The sequence below is a fragment of the Pan troglodytes genome, chromosome 2 (assembly GCF_028858775.2).
Source record: "Pan troglodytes isolate AG18354 chromosome 2, NHGRI_mPanTro3-v2.0_pri, whole genome shotgun sequence".
NCBI classification, from domain to species: domain Eukaryota; kingdom Metazoa; phylum Chordata; class Mammalia; order Primates; family Hominidae; genus Pan; species Pan troglodytes.
In genome coordinates, this window is record NC_086015.1 from 13,425,178 (window position 1) to 13,443,482 (window position 18,305).

At 41.4% G+C, this 18,305-nt stretch overlaps 3 protein-coding genes across 52 annotated transcripts in view; 1 reads left to right on the forward strand and 2 right to left on the reverse strand.

Moving 5' to 3' along the window:
* Positions 1-10,558, reverse strand: part of SRGAP3 (SLIT-ROBO Rho GTPase activating protein 3) — a 415,313-nt gene extending 404,755 nt beyond the window's left edge. Inside the window, exon 1 of one of the 2 annotated variants that reach the window (XM_054681408.2) lies at positions 10,494-10,558. The gene's annotated coding sequence lies outside the window, so the exon portion shown is untranslated. The remainder of the gene's footprint in view (positions 1-10,493) is intronic. The other variant, XM_054681407.2, reaches the window with a different exon arrangement.
* LOC739244 (uncharacterized) lies at positions 4,672-10,294 on the reverse strand. Its single transcript, XM_001145166.7, has one exon. It carries the CDS (start codon positions 10,169-10,171, stop codon positions 9,533-9,535), a length of 639 nt encoding a protein of 212 aa, XP_001145166.3. The 5' UTR covers positions 10,172-10,294; the 3' UTR covers positions 4,672-9,532.
* Positions 10,559-10,616: 58 nt separating the features above from the next.
* SETD5 (SET domain containing 5) overlaps positions 10,617-18,305 on the forward strand; it is an 80,708-nt gene continuing 73,019 nt past the window's right edge. For 48 of the 49 annotated variants that reach the window (XR_010155074.1, XM_063805322.1, XM_063805344.1 and 45 more), the window contains exon 1: positions 10,655-11,033. The gene's annotated coding sequence lies outside the window, so the exon portion shown is untranslated. Of the gene's footprint in view, positions 11,034-18,305 lie in introns of all 49 variants that reach the window. The other variant, XM_063805343.1, reaches the window with a different exon arrangement.

The following is an 18,305-nucleotide window of genomic DNA, read 5'->3' on the forward strand; positions in this document are numbered from 1 at the left end:
AGGGGAACATTTGGTTACCCTTATTTCTTTAAAAAATGGCAGTTTAGGAAATTCTGCCCTAACTGTAGGCCCAATGTCAGATAGGACTCAGGTCTCCACTGCAAGGACCGAAATGTTAAGTTGAAGACTGAAAATGGGAAAATTTGGAAATGTCTTTGGAACCTCAAGTACATAAAAGCCTGTAAGTGCTTCATACTCATTAACAACATAGGCATAGAAAAAAGATATCCTTATTCTCAAGCATAGCCTTTTCTAATAAGTTCATGTTAGATGTCATGAAGTTTAGTGAGGAGTGAAAATCTATGAGGAAAAACATGAACCATTCTACTCTGGCAAAAGTTCAGGAGAAACACCATAGGCCTGTAACCAAATTTTAAACCATGTTGAATAATGTGAAAAAAAGTATCACATTGCTTATGAAAGGTTCTCCTGTCACCCCTTAATACTTCTGTCTCAGGCTAACATGTTTGTTAATGAGTTACAGTGGTGAAGTCAAGGAAATCTGCTTCCTGTCCTAGCATGCCCATTATCCCAGCCATACAGATTTAATACCAGGAGTCACTTTAACTCCATGAAGTCATTCAACAGGTACTTGAGTATTTACTATGTGCGTTTGTGCTAGAGTAGCCATTTCTTAAACTTTGTGGCCTCAGAGAATCCCTTCACATTCTTAAAGACTGAGGGCCCCAAATCACTTTACTAGTATCTTACCATATTAGAAAGTAAAATATTTAAATATTATAGCAACAAATGCATATTTTTAAAAAAATAGGTGCATTGTTTTACATTTTGGCAATTCAGTTTCCCTAAATGTCTGACTTAAATAGAAGACAACTGAATTGTTTCTTTTGCATTCAATTGGTTACAATGTTACTAGCAGTTTTCTATAATCTCACGTATTAGTCATTAGGAAAATATAGCCTCACTGAGTTATGTCAATCTCCCAAATGTTGGCCCATTTTACTGTATACTACCTAAAATATCATTGGCCGGGCACAGTGGCTTAAACCTGTAATCCTAGCACTTTGGGAGGCCAAGGTGGATCACCTGAGGTCAGGAGTTCAAGACCACCCTGGCCAACATGGTGAAACCCCATCTCTACTAAAAATAAAAAAATTAGCCGGGTACAGTGGTACACACCTGTAGTCCCAGTTATGCAGGAGGCTGAGGCAGGAGAATTGCTTGAACCCAGGAGACAGAGGTTGCAGTCAGCCAAATGTCCCAAAAAAAAAAAAAATTATTTTCAATATCACTATCTCATGAAGTATTGGGAAGCTGTCAAGTTCCTGATATTAGACACAAGTTTTCCCAAAATTCTGATTTTGACTCAACGTTTGGATTTTATCATTGAAAACAATTGCTGTCACTTGTTAGGCTCCAAGGAAATAGCAGATAATTCAGCTTACATGAGTGCTTTTTCTTGAGACAACCATTTCAAAAAGTTATGTACTGGAGGGTTTAAGATTTAACAAAATGTCACTGCTTTCACAAGGACATTCTTGAGTGAAACTGGTTTTTTTCTTTTGTGGGGGTTCACACCACAAATGCATGGCAGTGAAAAATAACTTATAGTTTGATGCCACTGCCACAGTTTGTGCCAAGGTGCCTGAAATTTTACTTTTACCTACTGTTGCCTTATCACCACTCTTATGTCAACATATAGTTTAGGATAAACCATGAGATTTAAAAAAGTTATTCTACACTTGCGTTATTTCAGGACATGTGTTTGTTGCCAAGCTTTCACGTAAGAGTATCTTTAACTAGTTGGTGCTGATGCCTGGCAAATACAAGCCAAGTAACAAGTCCAGCCATGTTTATGCACGCATCCATTTATAACGTATTAGCACAGTCAGCCCTCCATATCCTCAGGTTCTGCATCTGCAGATTCAACCAAATGTGCTTGAAAATATTTGAGAATATTTAATACAATAGTACAAATATAAGTACACAATGTAACAACTATTTATATAGCATTCACATTGTATGAAGTATAAGAAATCTGGAAATGATTTAAAGTATATGGGAGGATGTGTGTAAGTTGTATGCAGATACAGCGCCATTTTATATAAGGGACTTCAACATCCTTGGGTTTTGGTGTCCTTGGCAAATGGCCAGCAAGGGTAGGGCAGTGGTGTCCAGAAACCAATCCCAAAGCAAGGGACAAATGTATACTTCTACAGATGAGATATTAACTCAGAATCCATGTCTGCACACACATCTTTAATGGCAAGTTGCTGTATCACTCAACAGAGGCACTACTATGATCTTTTACTTACACTTCAGCCAGCAGAGACATTCAGCAATGTGAGATTTTTTAAGTTTTTCAGCTATTGTGTATGTTTCTAGTGTATAATAAAGTAACTTATCCTTTAAGATACTTAAGTAGCTTTTCATTTCTAGCTTTAAAACCTGGTTGTTGTTTTTTTTTCCAGTAGTGGCATACCTGCATTAAAAAATAATGCCTTACCAAAAAAAGCACTCTGAATGATTGGTTTCAAAATGATGCCACAACATAGGTGGCACCAGCACTATTCAAGATCATTCCATTCCCATCTCTAAAAAAATTTTTGGCTGGGTATGGTGGCTCACGCCTATTAACTCAACATTTTGAGAGTCCCAAAGCAAGATCACTCAGGGCTAGGAGTTGAAGAATAGCCTGAGCAACATGGCAAGATCCTGTCTCAAAATTCTTTTAAAAATTTTTTTAAAAGCCCAGGCTTGGTGGTGCATGCCTATAGTTCCAGCTACTCAGGAGGCTGAGGCAGAAGGATCTCTTGAACCCAGGAGTTTCAGGCTGTAGTTCACTATGATGGCAGCTGTGAATAGCCTGGGCAACACAGCAAGACCTCATCTCCAAAAAAAGACAATAGAACTAAATTATTCTACTGCAGAACATGATTAGGTAAATATCTCCAAAGCAGAAAGACAGGTTTCATATTTTCGTTAGTTTGAGTCAGTCCTTCCAAATCAAATCTTGTTTTTTATTAGTATACAGAGAGTATAGCCAATAAGTAAATGAGAAGCAGTCTTTTTAAGCCAATGATCCATTCTTAAATGAAAAAATATATAAATATTTTAGAATAAATTTATTAAATTCTAAAGTTGTAGAATTTTTAAATTTGGATATTTTGGGAAAATATTTAAACCATTATTGCAAACAAAACAACAAAATGTACTTATGTTTATACTTAGGCACAAAGAAAACTACAGTATTTTAAAGTAACCATTACCCAATATTGAGGTTGCAAAGATTACTGAAGGCATAACCTAAAAAATGAGTTGATTTCTAAAAATGGGAAAAAGGGAAAAAATAATTTCTAAAAACAAGTATGCATACCTAAACCTACCTAATGACACCTTAGAAAATTCAAGTATAGCACCATTCATTAACATCAATGAGGATGTCATCACACATCATGTAGCCTCTGCACACTGTGAGAATAAATGAAAAAGACAGGCATCTTGCTATCATGACAATAGTTTTGACCTCGCAGACCTCTCTGTGCTTAGGCAACGGATAAAGCCATAAGAACTGTCCTGCCCTCAAGGAGCAACCTAAAGTAGGGAAAAAAAACCAAAATTACACAATTATTATTTACAATTATGAGAAGAGCTCTTGACAACATTCAAATGGAGGATACAGTGTAGTAAGGGTGAGGGTATCAAGGCTTCCTTGAGAAGTGATGTTTTGAGGCCATTCTTTCTTCTCAATAACTGGTATTTGGTTCCTGAATCCTTTAACTTCCTTACCATTGTCACTCCTAAGCCAAATCTCATTACGTCATGTCTAGACTACTGTTAAGAGAACCACTTAAGTGGTCTCTGCAGCCCTCAATTTATTGGTGTTATCTATGGGAAAATTGCTCAAACTCTAAGCCTTAGTTTCCTACCCTATAAAATGGGGTTTTATATACAAGGAACATACTAAATACACAGGTATACCTCAGAAACACTGCAGGCTCAATTCCAGAGCACTACAATAAAGCGAATCTCATGAATTTGTTGGTTTCCCAGTGCATAAATTATGGTTACACTATACCATAGTCTATTAAGAAGTGTACAATAGCATTATGTATAATTGATAAATACATCACTGCTAAAAAAATGCTAACAATCTTTTTGCTGGTGGAGGGTCTTACGCCAACGTTAACGATGGCTACTGACTCATCAGGGTTGGTGGTGGTTGAAGATTACGATAGCTGTGGCAATTTCTTAAAAGACAATGAAGTTTGCCACACTGACATCCTTTCACAAGACTTCTCTGTAGCATGTGATGCTGTTTGATAGCATTTTACCCACAGTAGAACTTTTTTTTCCTTTTCCTTTTTTTTTTCTTTAAACGCAAGGTCTCACTCTGTCACCCAGGCTGGAGTGCAGGGGCGCCATCTCGGCTTACTGCAACCTCCTCCTCGCTGGTTCAAGAGATTCTCCTGCCTCAGCTTCCCAAGTAGCTGGGACTACAGGTGTGCACCACACCTGGCTAATTTGGTAGAGGTGGGGTTTCACCATGTTGGCAAGGCTGGTCTTGAACTCCTGACCTCAAGTGATCTACCAGTCTCGGCCTCCTAAAGTGCTGGGATTGCAGGTGTGAGCCACCACACCCAGCCAGTGGAACTTATTTCAAAATTGAAGTCAACTCTCTCACACCCTGGCACTGCTTTATCAACCAGGTTTCTGTAATTCCTAAATCCTTTATTGGCATTTTAACAATGTTCACAGCAACTTCACCAGTAGATTCCATCTCGAGAAGCCACTTTCTTTGCTCATCCCTAAAAAGCAACTCCTCATCCATTCAAATTTGATCATGAGATTGCAGCAATTCAGTCACATCTTCAATGCCTTACTTCCAGTTCTAGTTCTCTTCCTGTTTCCACATCTGCAGTACACAAAAAGCATTCAATAACTATTACTTCATTTCTTCTACCTACGTTTCCATTAGCTTTTGCCTATAGTACGCACTAGAGTATGTTACCATTATTTGTTATAAGTAGTACCTCATTATTACAATATTCGTAAGCAATACCTCAAGGTCTAAGATTAGATTTTAAATCAAGGTCAGTAAAAATAGAAAAGGCTGTGAAGACTGTTGACTGACTTTACCAGAATCCATATACTAGAGGTGAGATTAGTTAGGTGATGAAATAACCATTCTATAAACATGATCTGAAACTCTGTTACTGTTGTCAGCAGGAAAAGCCAATGTTACATATGTTTAAAAAAGAAAAAAAAAACAAAAACCCAAAACCAGAAAACAAAAGGTGACAAAGTATCAAGACAAAAGGTCACTGATGACTGATCTCTAGGAAAAAAGCTGGAAAGCAGGATTATTAAATGTAACCATGACTAAGATAAAAATCAGAGGCAGAAAGTCTTTGTCACCAAGAAGATATACTCCATAAGAGAGCAGAAACAATTCATCAGGTTTAACCCTGGTCTAGATAAAATAAAACTATTTGATTCAATACTAACACTTCTCTAATAATCCAATATATTATCCAATCTCAAGGAGAGAGAGCCACGGATAAGAAAAAAAAGTCTTCTTGAGAAGTATGTGCTCTAATACAAACTAATACGCCACTAAGAAAGCAACCTGCAAAGTCCAGTACCAGACTTCTGGATTTGTGACCTAACAAGGTGCTCTACAATTAACCTAACAGTCAAACTAGAGTGTTGTAAACTAGAATTATATAATTATGCCAAACCTCCACTCACAAAAAATATATGGAAGTAACCTAAGTTTACATTTTGCAAATCTCACACACACACTAGCCCTGACAAAAGTTTCACCAGCTTTCTCATCCAAGTACAAGCGTGTAATATACTTAATAAATTTGTCTTATAAGGGTAAGAAATAGTATGTAACTACTTGAAAAGGAGATGGGTAGCTGGTTAATTTAAACAAAAAGCCCAAGGAAGTAAAGTGCAGGAAAAGGATAACTGCAATGGTTAGTACAGGAAACCCAAAGAAGAACTGAATGGTGGGATAAATGTACTCAGAGACCATGAGGCATCAGTTTCCTCTATGAATAGAATATTAGGAGATGTAGGTTAAATGGGACCCTGAAGTCTCTCCCAAAAAGCCTTGTTTATATGTTTTCTGAGCTTAACTATTACTTGAGAATCAATTTCACGTATAAACCAACAAAACTAACATTTATTGAGCTTCCAGTTCTGTGCTTAGGCACTGAAAAATCACTTTCCTTAAGGATTGCAATTAAGCAGGAGAAACACAAATAAGGTGAACTTCTCTTGTTCGAAAGAATATATTTCAACATTCCTTTTAAAAGGAAAACCTGACCTGCAAGTTTCCAAAAATATTAATTACTATTCCTCTTTGCCTCTCAAAATTCCCATTCTGTTATTTTTTAGGAGGAGGAAAAAACAGTTCATTTGAGGAAAAATTGAGGGTCACATACTATACAATTGAGAAGAGTTTCTCTGAAACTGTAATCATTTTTGGCAGGTAAATAGGCATATCCGAGTCAGCAAATGAACTTGAAGATACTGAGTTATACTGCCTGCCCTGTGGGGTTCCACCTTCCCCAAAAGAATTCAGAATTTTTGGGTGATCTGAGAATCTACATTAAGACAACTGTCTCCACACACAGGAGGTCTGAAGACCGCTGACCTAAGGGTCTTTTTAAAAAGTATATTTAATGGCCTAGGGCGGTGGCTCACACCTGTAATCCCAGGACTTTGGGAAGCTTAGGGCAGGAAGATCACTTGAGCCCAGGAGTTCTAACCTGTGCAGCACAGCAAAACCCCATCTCTACAAAAAAAAAAAAAAAAAAAAAAAACACAAAAAAATTAGCTGGGCATGCAAGCGTGTGCCTGTAGTTCCAGCTACTCAGGAGGCTGAGGCAGGAGGATCACTTGAGCCCAGGAAGTCAAGGCTGCGTGAGCCATGATCATGCCATTGCAATCCAGTATGTGACACTAAGACTCCGTCTCAAAAAAAAAAAAAAGAAAATTAAAATGTGTAAGATACTGTATTAGCAATATAAAAAGCATTTGGTGTTAAAATGTTGGTATTATAATTCCTCAGGATAAAACTTACTTTGTGATTGTTTTCTATAACTCAAGATATGATGCTTAGAGCTCCTCCAATCAAGTGTTTCCAGGAAGTGAAAACTTGTAGGACAGAAATTTAGGCTGGGTTCATTTGTATCACACAGACCTATTCTTCATTCAAGTTCTGATATATTTAACTATGTAGCTCCTGTAACAGTTTAATGGAATCTCACCTCCCTAAAATTCATTATGCATTTTTTTTTGAAATCCAAACTCATTAACACTTGCTTTCACTGTTGTCCAAGGCAGGCACATCTTTAAAAATGGTTTGTTGGACTTAGCTTTCAGCTAAATATATAATAAATAAAACAAAACAAGCAGTTAAATGAAGTGTAATGGGCCAGAGAGCTTCAGCTTTTATTTCCTTACTGCTCAGTAAAAAGAGAAAACCATCAATGTCCACGTATTCTGTAATCCACAGAACAAGTCCGGGGCTACAGCTACACTGTCCACAGTTGCAATTCAAATTAGATAAAAAATAAAAATTCAGTTCTTTAGTCATACCAGCCACTTTTCCAATGCTCAAGATTAATAAAATGTCAAACCATAAAGACATTTACATGTCGCTCACTCCATTTACTTAAAGTTGGCTAGACATCAGAGTATACTAGGAGCTCAGGAGTACAAGACACTGTTCCTTCAAAAAGCTCAGAATAGTTAAGGTAATTTAAATCAGCAATGACAACAACCCCAGAAGTACTATGACCCACGCAGTACAAACTGCTCAAGAGTCAGAAGAAAACTGCTTTTTTAAAAGGGGAGTTTGGCTCATAGAACAACAGACCATGGAAGGCATGACCAAAGGGGAGATGACATTTGAATCTGCAGGATTAAAAGCAGCAAGGGTAGCATTCCAAAAAGAACCACCCCACAAAGATATATGATGTCTCTATGATTTGGGTAACTGCAATTCATTCCATGTGACTTCAGGAGAGAGGTCATGTTTGTTTGTGTAGTATGTGGAAAATAGTGAAAAATGAAAAAGCTGTTAAATTGAGGAAAGTCTATCCAGGGACCTTATGCATCACATTCACGAGGACAGAATTCATCCTGTAAACCAGGGGTGTCCAATCTTTTGGCTTCCCTGGGCCACACTGCAAGAACTGTCTTGGGTCACATATAAAGGACAGCTGATGAGCAAAAAAAAAAAAACAGACAACAACAACAAAAAAAACACCCCGCAAAAAAAACTCCTAAAATTTTAAGAAAGTTTACGAATTTGTGTTGGGTCGCATTCAAAGCTGTCCTGGGTCCCATGCGGCCCGCGGGTTAGACAACTTGCTGTAAACAGTACAAGCCAGTAATGGAGTTTCATCTGTCATTTTCATGCTCTATCTTCCTTTAGGACAACCATCCTAACAAGATGTAAGATGGATCAAAAGATAACCCTAAGGACAGAGACAGCAATTTGGAAGCTATCACACAGGCATCTGAGATCAGTTACTAACTGGTAAGAACAGAAATGAGAGGTATTTAGAGGAAGAAAAAGGGAGATGTTGCCTAACCTCAGATCCAATTCTCTGTAAAGCAGTAGTCAAGATCACCTGAACTGTGAAGACGGTCAGGGATAGAATCCCAGATAAGGAAAAAGGATAAAATGAAAATCAAGGTAAACATTTAAGAACGTGAACTAGGGAGGAATAAAAGCACTGCTGGGTAAGAGTCAAGCCCCAGCTCAAGCCTTAATTTGTGGTGGAACCAATCTGTCTGGTTTCGCGAGACACCAGGCTACCCAAGATCAAGAGAGGGAGAAAGCTAGTGCTATGTCTGAATACTAGAGGAGCAAGTACAACAAATGGAAAATGGGATCAAGTATGAGTGAGAGTTGCTAAGATGCCTGGTAGGGATGCAAAGGGGTACAGAGCCTGGGGAGAGAGGGTGAGGGAGGGAAGCACTGGTTTCTCAAGCAAAGGCTAAAATTTTTCTATTAAGATTTAACCTGATGCTACACTTTGGTGGTGCAGCAAGGGTCTCAAATGGTATAAAACTCAGGTGATCATGCTTTATGTCTGTCTCTAGAAAAATGCTCCAAAAATGATAAGCAGTGATAATCCGCAGTCTCGTTGCATAAAATCAGCCCCAGGTGAATGACTAAGCTCCATTTCCCTACCCCACCCTTATTACAATAACCTCGACACCAACTCGAGTCCGTGGGAAGATAACTAATCGGAGTCGCCCCTCAAATCTTACAGCTGCTCACTCCCCTGCAGGGCAACGCCCAGGCACCAAGTTAGCCCCTTAAGCCTAGGCAAAAGAATCCCGCCCATAATCGAGAAGCGACTCGACATGGAGGCGATGACGAGATCACGCGAGGAGGAAAGGAGGGAGGGCTTCTTCCAGGCCCAGGGCGGTCCTTACAAGACGAGAGGCAGCAGAGAACTCCCATAAAGGTATTGCGGCACTCCCCTCCCCCTGCCCAGAAGGGTGCGGCCTTCTCTCCACCTCCTCCACCGCAGCTCCCTCAGGATTGCAGCTCGCGCCGGTTTTTGGAGAACAAGCGCCTCCCACCCACAAACCAGCCGGACCGACCCCCGCTCCTCCCCCACCCCCACGAGTGCCTGTAGCAGGTCGGGCTTGTCTCGCCCTTCAGGCGGTGGGAACCCGGGGCGGAGCCGCGGCCGCCGCCATCCAGAAGTCTCGGCCGGCAGCCCGCCCCCGCCTCCAGCGCGCGCTTCCTGCCACGTTGCGCAGGGGCTCGGGGCCAGACACTGCGGCGCTGGGCCTCGGGGAGGACCGTACCAACGCCCGCCTCCCCGCCACCCCCGCGCCCCGCGCAGTGGTTTCGCTCACGTGAGACTCGAGCCAGTAGCAAGGGCCCGGTCCCACAGCTTCGACAGCCAATCAGGTGTCGAAGGCAAGCAGGCGGCGGGTAAACCGACTCCCCCGAAGGAAGGGGAGGGTGGGAGGACGCCCGCGCCAGAGCCAATTTCACTGACCCTCCCCTCCCGCCGCAGGAGGCCGGCCGCGCCCGCACACCCAGCATCTCTCCACCCCACCTACCTACCCGCCCCACCCAGGGGGCAACGCGAGAGTCGCTAAGCGGCTGCGCACTCCCGACGGTGTAACTGACAGGAGCTTTACTCCAACCAGAATACGCCATTTGTGTTTTCACACACGGCGGGAGGAGAAACGGCCAATCAGCGACAAGAGGCTAGCCGGAAGCGCTCCTCCCTCTGCGAGAGCAATGGCTCCGTCCGGTTTCGAGCATTTTCCGCTCCCTTCTCCCTCCCCCTCCGGTTGCCGCAGGGCGGGCCTCCCTCCCGCCTGCATCCAGCCACCCCTTTCCCTCCCAACGTAACAAACATTATGTTCCCGACTTCCCACGGGAAAGGCAACCCCCGCAAGCCACCAGACGGCCCCCCTACCCACCCATCCCCCCAGTGCACCGCACCTCCCCTCCCACCAGAGTTCCGCTCCCCTACCTAGCCGAGGCTCTCTGAGGAGCCGGAGCGCCGAAGCACAGCCTCTTCTCTAGGCGGCCCCGGCGGCTTCCGCTGATTGGCGGCGAGTGGGCCAATGGGTGCGGGGCGGTGGGCGGAGAGGCCAATGGCGCGGCGGGAGGGGGCGTGTCCCGGGTGCCCCTGGCGCCGGCGCTGGGAATCCCCGTGCGGTCAGTGGCGTTTCCGCTCGGGCAGCGGGCTGAGTGAGCTGCCGCCGCCGCCGCCGCCGCCGCTGCCGGGGGAGGGGCGGCCGCCGCCCGCCTGCGCTCAGAGACTCACGCAGCCCCAGTCCCGCCAGTCCGCCAACACAGTAGTGCCGGCCCCCCTCTTTCCCTGGCCCTCCCCCCTCCCCGCCTTTGGCTCGCTCCGCCTTTCTGCCCCCCACCCCCACCTCACGGGTACGGGCCATTCCCGGCCAGGAAACGCCGTGGCGCCGCGTTGGGCCTAACTCGAGTCCTGCCGCCTCCCGGGAGTGCCGTGCGCCGCAGCCCGGGCCCAGGCCCCGGCAGCGCCTGGGACAAGGTAAGGGTCCGACAGAAAAGAGACCGAACCTCACGATCGGGCCCCAGGGGAGGGAAGGGTCACCTCCTCCGTCTCCCCGCGCTCGCTCTCCTTGGGTCGTGGGCCTGGCCCTCCCCAAGCTCTTAGGAGGATGCTGCCCCTTCTCACCCCCCTCGCCGCCTCGCACACACCGTTGCAACACCCCATTTTCCCAGGGAGAGAGGCCCCCCTCTAATCTAGGCGACCCAACTCCCCTTTTCATGTCTTTCCTGGGTCAGGACGCTTCCCCTCCCCCAACGCCTCTTCACCCCCTTTCCTGGGAACTGCCTACTCCACGTTTACCTTTCCCTTGAGGAGAGGCCTCTTGCTGCCCTCCGCTCGAAATACACAGGCATACTTTTTTTCTCTGCCCGATCCCCCACTCCCTACCCCCGTTCTCGCGGCCTTGTGACAGACAACTCTGATCGCTCTGGGGGCCGCGATCTCCCCTCCGTAATCTTCCTGGACGCCTTCCCTCTCGTTTTCTGGCTTCCCACCTCAGATGGCTGCTTCCCAAAGGCATTACCTTCGCCACCCCCACCACACGTTCTCTGGCTCCCCGTGGCGTGTGCCACAGCGTGTCTGAGATAGCCTCGTTGAACGTGTAGGGTTCGAGCCTGGAGTTGAGCCAGATTGTGTCGTTTTACTTGCCTTGGGCGTGGAGAACGATCTTGTGAGAATATCTTCAAAGGCAGAAAAATATTCCCTTTATGAATTCTATTTCCCTCTGCGTGTAAGTCGGGAATGTGAAGAGGAGTGTAGGAAAGAGCCCTGGCTCAAGTAGGTAAATCGCATGAGAGGGAAAGTTAAACTGTTGGGAAAGCCCCTTCTATGCTAATTGATTCTATAGAGTCCTTGCTTGTCTCACTTCTTGGGCGTCAGTGGTCTTTCTCTTGGATACGGATGCTGCAGTCAGCTCTGCTGGTCTGGGTCAGGCGTGCGTGTGTGACCTGCATTTTCTGCTTTCTCATGTTACTTGTGCAATGTATTCACCGGTAACTCATTTCTTTCCCAGACCTCTGGATTCCACTGGGCTTTGTCTATATTTAAGTTCATTTCTCCAGTTTCCTTCGTGCACATAGGTACTGAACGAATCCCCAAGTTCTCTGCTAATTACCTTCATCAGTTGACTAAACAAGTTTTTAGATGACATATTTGTGACCAAGGTCATATTTACATTTCTTTGTTGGACAGATGTTACATAGCTATACTTGTGATTGGGGAGGATCCAGCTGAGTGGAGTGTGCTGAGCTTTTTAGGAGAGTGTGTACTCCCTATTTGAAATTATTTTTTGGTTGTTATATTATTAATGTTTTTAGGTCACAGAAAGTTCTAAGTGGTAATTTTAGATGTGTGGGATCTGAGCTAGGACTAAAGCAGAGACTACTCACGTAATCAGAGGTTTCTGGGCTCCATAGAGGACGTAGGGCTCTTTTTTTTGTATTGGATTTCTTCCAGTTTTCTCAGGATCATTAGTTCTCTTCTGTAGCCAAAAATTCTGGCCTGTTATGGGATTAGAGTCTTTAAGGTTTACCCAGACTGTCATTATGTGTAGAAAAATGAATTATGCCCTTTGGTAGGACATGACACAAGGCTCTGTTTCTAGCTGCAAATTTAAATTAGATTGTAGAGTGCTTGGGAAATTGGCTTTCAAAAGACCAAAGCTTAATCTTCACTCCTAAACTGCTGGCTTAATTAAAATGGATATTTAGAATTTGGTAAATGTTGATTTTTCTAATAAAAGGCCTTGGTTTAAAAGGGTGACCTTAGGATTGTTTCTTTCTTAAAAGCATAATTCCAGCCCTTCTGGCATGGAGCACTGGTCCAAAAAAAAAAAAAGTGTGTAAGGAGTGGGGGTGGGGTAAAGAGAAGGTTGTTCCTTTGGGTTGGATCACAGGGGTGAGTATACAAGGCAGCAGCAGCTGCTGGCTCTGGAGCTCTGGTTGCTACGTGAGAAGCTTGAGTAGTGCTGGCTGCTGTCTCCAGGGAAGGACAGCAGTGCAGCGTCCATTAATGCTGCTGGCTGCAGGGAGCAGCACTTAGGCGATGGCTGCTTCAGGCCTAAGAAGAAACCTTGCTTTTCTGGGAATTTTCACTGCTGAGCTGGTTTGCTTTTTATTGGTGGGGAGATGGGAATTAGTAATTCATAACTTCCTACCCATTTATGGATATTGGCATCTGGAAACTGGATCATGGTTAAAGCCTTTCTTTTTTTGTTTGTTTGATTTGATTTTTGTTTTTTGGCAGATTTTTGTTTTTTATCTAGACATTTGTGCTTGGATAGGACTAAAAGTTCCATTTGAGTTTTAATTTTTCAATCAGTTTAAAAACCCAAGTAATAATTTTAAGAATCTTTCTGATAACCACAATAGGAAGAAAATAACAGGAATTTTTTCCTGCAACTCACATATCATGTTTTCCTCCGTCTCTTTAATCATAGAATCAATTCTTATTATTTTGTTATGTGTCTCCATCCTTTCGATTAGACCATATTTACCTTATAGACGATTTGCTAAACATTTTACTAAGCTTGAACTCTTAAACTCTAAAAAGGTGCCATTTTGGAGTGGTTTCTAAATAAATATTCTTAATTTGTATATTAGTAATAAACTTCTCCAGATTAGATATTTTCTTTGGAGTTTGACTTATAAGATTGATTCATTATATACATGTTGGATATAGCCTTCTGACATCACAAATATATGTCTTTGGCCATAATCCATCTGAAATGTAGGACAGACCAGAAGAAATATGCAGAAATCGAATAAGTCTAGTTCAGGATGCTGAGAAGAGGGCCTCTGAGCCCCTTAGGTGATCTCCCCTCCCCCACAACTCCTGAACATTAGGATGATCTCTGATTAAGCAAAAACAGTCTGAGCGTGGAAAAACTTGAAGGAGAACCGCCACCACCAATTATATGCAATACTGGACATATTCCTGTGTGCTGTTTTTCTTCCCCAAGACTCGTGTATCCTATACTTTTTTCTCTCAGAATTTTGATTTGTTCATTTTCGTGTAAATGTACTTAAATCTCACAAACATCTATAATTTGTAGTATCACTCTGGCATTTGTGGCAGAGAACCAAAAAGAATGGAAATGAGTTTTGTCATTCACAAATGTGGCTCACATTGTTTTCCCAGTAATAAAAGCAGACCAATGAAACAGAACCTCTAATGGATACTATTTTAGGAGGTTCCAATTCTTATTACTATCTCATAGATAAGATGCAATAGGAGATAAATATGATTTCATGTATACTGGCTGTTTGACATACTTAGGGTTTAAGATAAAAATGTTTGTAGGTTTTTACTCTGTGGCTTAAGTTGCTATATAAAATAATTGCTTTTACAATTGAATTTCCTGTTGTTTGGAACCTTTTGTGCTCTTGATATTATCATTTTCTAGAGGATCATACAGGCCCTTTTCATAGAAGGATTTACTTAAGTTATACCCTTGAAAACTTTTTTGTATCTTTTGATACTGTTTTGTGTCCAGGAACTGACTTTCTGAAATTATTCTGGCTTTTCTGGGGAGAATGACTATTTCATTTTTACCTTTGAATGGGGAAATAATAAAGTGCAAAGTACAGATTTGCAGATAATTACTTTTGCTTTATCCTCTCCATGTTGAAATAACTTATGAAAAATTAGGCCATAGTTAACAGCAGTCAATGACTATTGGATACATTTTATCAGAGGGGAACTGGATCATGAATAAAATAAAATTTTAAAAATAATTTTTGGCTGAACTCTGGTGATTCATCAGTTTAATTTGAAGTCAGAAGGTCCAGCAGTGAATTTTATTTATAAAAATTGTATTTCAAGTGTTGAAAACTGAAACTTCTTGACCAGTATATTTTGTTTGAGGCATCAAACTTTGCAAAATGTGCATCGTATATTTAGTGATATAACTGGTAGTCATTTGTAATTTAAAATATTCTTTCAAAGGCACTCTTTAGAAAGTAATGTAGTGTACTCGTGATGGGCAGGGATTGGTACCATTCCTTACTGCCAAAAATTCCAAAATATGTGGCAAAATGATTGATTTATCTTGTGGGTGGGATTCTGGGAAGTTCATGAAAGGTGGAGAGAATATAGTTTCCTTCACTTGTCTATATACATTTTGTTAAATAAGTCTTAGGAAAACTGTTTTATTGTATCTTTAATTATGAATTGCGTAAAAGATACCCAGTAACTTTGGGGGGAGGTGCTGTTAGAAAGCATTACATTGGAGAGAATTCCCCTACCCTGGGACAAAATGCGTTCAGAGTCTTTAATACTTAGCGAAGGGAACTATGGGATAAAATAAACAATGAAGGTAAGCTCAGTCTGCTTTATATGTGCCCTCACTGAGCAAGGAATTTGTAATCGCATCGTGCCTCATTCGTTTATACCATCATATTGATTTTGTTTGCTGAGTACCTGAGGGAATACCTTACTTAATGTAAGGTCACATTAAGTATGTTTGATATGAAGACAGGGAAAGGAATTTTCTGCTTCTTGGAGTAATGTCTTAGTATTTTTAAAACACTAAGTTTTTACATCAGGCCAGTTTTGCCTGATGCTCATGTCTGTTGCTTTGGTTGGGCTGCTGCTTTCTCTTCTGTGTTCTTATGGGTTCGTTGTGGTATAAGGATTCCCACAGCTTTCATGGCAGTATGAAGTAATGAGAAGCATTGCCTTAGCCATGTTAGTTACATGTATACTTTTGGCCTATGTTATGAATCACAAAAAGCGGTAGCTATAGGAATGTATACAAAATAGATTTCTGTCTGGGGAATCAAGTTTTTGATTTGTGCTACCTAATGGAGGGGAAAATGCTGAATTTCTTGCTGCTCTGTTTGAGAAATAGATGGAAGCATGGGAGGAGCCAGAGACCTCTGCAGCAGGATTTGGTCTAAGTAGAAAAGGAAGATTTTTGTTTCAAATTGCCAGCTGCTTATGTCAGACTGACTCCCTTATTATGCCTCCAGTAGGCCTGTCAATATGGCCAAACAGCTAGATAAGTGCGGGGCAGGACAAAGGGCTCTTTGCACAGCAGGGAGGCAATGTTGGTGGGGGAGGGGCAGGAGGTAGGAAAGGCAAGAGGAGGAGGTTCTTTTCCCTGGGAGATTATTCAGTTTGGCATACAATTAAAGAAATCATTTTTAGTTCCCACTCAAGCATTGAATTTTTGCCAACCACATACTATTAACCCCAAATTTGATACATTTCAGAATATCTTGTAGGGATCCATTCTCGCCAAGGAAAAATAAAAAAATAAATAAAACTCTGTATAGGTTAAGATAAAATAAATCCCACCCTCTGCACCCTCCTAGGTGCAAGTCACCTCCCGAGGAGACCCGTTCTAGAGCTGAATTCTCATTAAGAAATGGAAAAGAATATTCTATCTGAATAAAAACACATTGTAATACAGTGTGTTTATTTGGGTTGGGATTGGACCTGAACATGTAGAATAATTTGTTTCCCTTTATGAAATAGTTGCTCGTAGTTGTCTACAATTTTATTTCATTAAGATAGGGAGCACCTTACAGCATTCATGTGTTGGGTTGCCATATGTAAAATGCTAACTGAAGAAAGGCTACTTTTTAATTTCAGCCTCATCCTTAGTTCCTGGAGAACCTGATATTTCCTGGAGATTACTCCCTCCCCCACCTTTTAGTTTAGGCAACCTCCTTTGATACATTTGTGTTCAGCTCGCATACAAGTGGGATGGTTGCATCCAGTTTATTAAGACTTAGTATGAATCATAGAGTTGGAAAAGATCTGTTGGTTATCTGGTCCTTTAAACCAAAATCATAATGAAATATTTTGAAATTTGGGTCCCTATTGAAGTTTTCATTAAAATGTTAAAGGCTGGGTGTTGTGAACAACATTTTTAGTTACTTTTAAAATAAATGTTTTGCGTCAGTTCTTTTTTTAAAAATAAAGAATTTCATTTATAGGCAAATTAGCTGGCAATTATTTGAATTGTGATAGGATTTCTCTTTTATGAAGGAATATATGACAAGGTTTTTCAAAATGCTTAATGTATTTTAAAAGACTTTAATTTTTAGAAATAATTGGTTTGAACAGTTTTCCAAGAGCACATTTGTGGCTTGGGTTGAGGTACCACCTATATTGCAATGTTACTAAACTAGCCTTAAAGTTTTCCCTTCTATCTATACTGCATTCAACAATAAAGGGAACTGGAATGTTAATTTCCATTTATGGATTAGCAAAGGAGATGTTTTAACCGATTAATAACCAAAAAACTGCCTTTCGTACATGTAATATTAAGCAAGCCTGACCAAGTTTTGTGTTATTTCTCTCTGTTAAAGAAAACTGGATGTGTTACTACTTAACATTATATTGTTATTTAATGGTCTTGGCAGTAATGATATAATATTTCAACCTAAAAAAGAAATTTTGAGTAATTAATTATGATTATAATTAGTTGGAAGTTTCTCATCAGTAAAATAGCAACAGCATTAACACAAAATCTAGTGAGCTATATTTTATATTACTACAGAAATTTAGGGTAGTCATTTCTTTCTTTATAATTTATTCACATGGATTATTTCCATAAATTTGTGGGACTAAAATAGAAGCCATCTAGTCAAGCACCAGTCTCCATACCAGACAGTTTTCTCTGCATGTGCTATGACCCACGTTGCCGGTATTAAACATCCTTTACACCCTCCCCCTTCCCAGATAATTAGAAATCTCTTCAGGGTAGCTTCCATTGCTCCTATTACCTGGATCTTGCTAGAGGCTCTAAGAAGTTCCTGGTAAAAGTGAGACAGTAAGGGACCACATTTTGATTCCAAAGGTTTTGATAACTGTTAGGGCTCCCCAAACAGCTAATCTCATTTTCACTAAGACTTAGCCAGCAGAGGGCTGGAATGGAGGTGAAACACAAGCACTGTACCTCATCTTGCCTGTGCAGCTGCTCCACCTTATTTCCTGCTATTATTATCTCACAACGCCTCCTCCCAGCAAAAAGAAACTAGGACAAAGGGGGAAAATTGGATGGGCTAATGTGATTTTTATTATGCTTAGGTTGTGGGCTTGTTTATATGTACTTAAATACAAAGTTAATTTGCCCCATTCTTAAAAGTCTTTAGTGATAGAGATTTTGTAACTTCTGTATCTTCTACTTTTTTTCTTGATAAACCATTTCAGATTCTCAGCCTTACAGAAAGAAAGGTTTTAAGCATACTTAATTTTCGTTGGCCGTTCACAGTCATTATTACCACCAGATGCCACTGTATT

Coding starts and splice junctions, on each gene's coding strand:
- LOC739244 (XM_001145166.7), bottom strand. CDS start 10,171: ATGGCGTATTCTGGTTGGAGTAAAGCTCCTGTCAGTTACACCGTCGGG.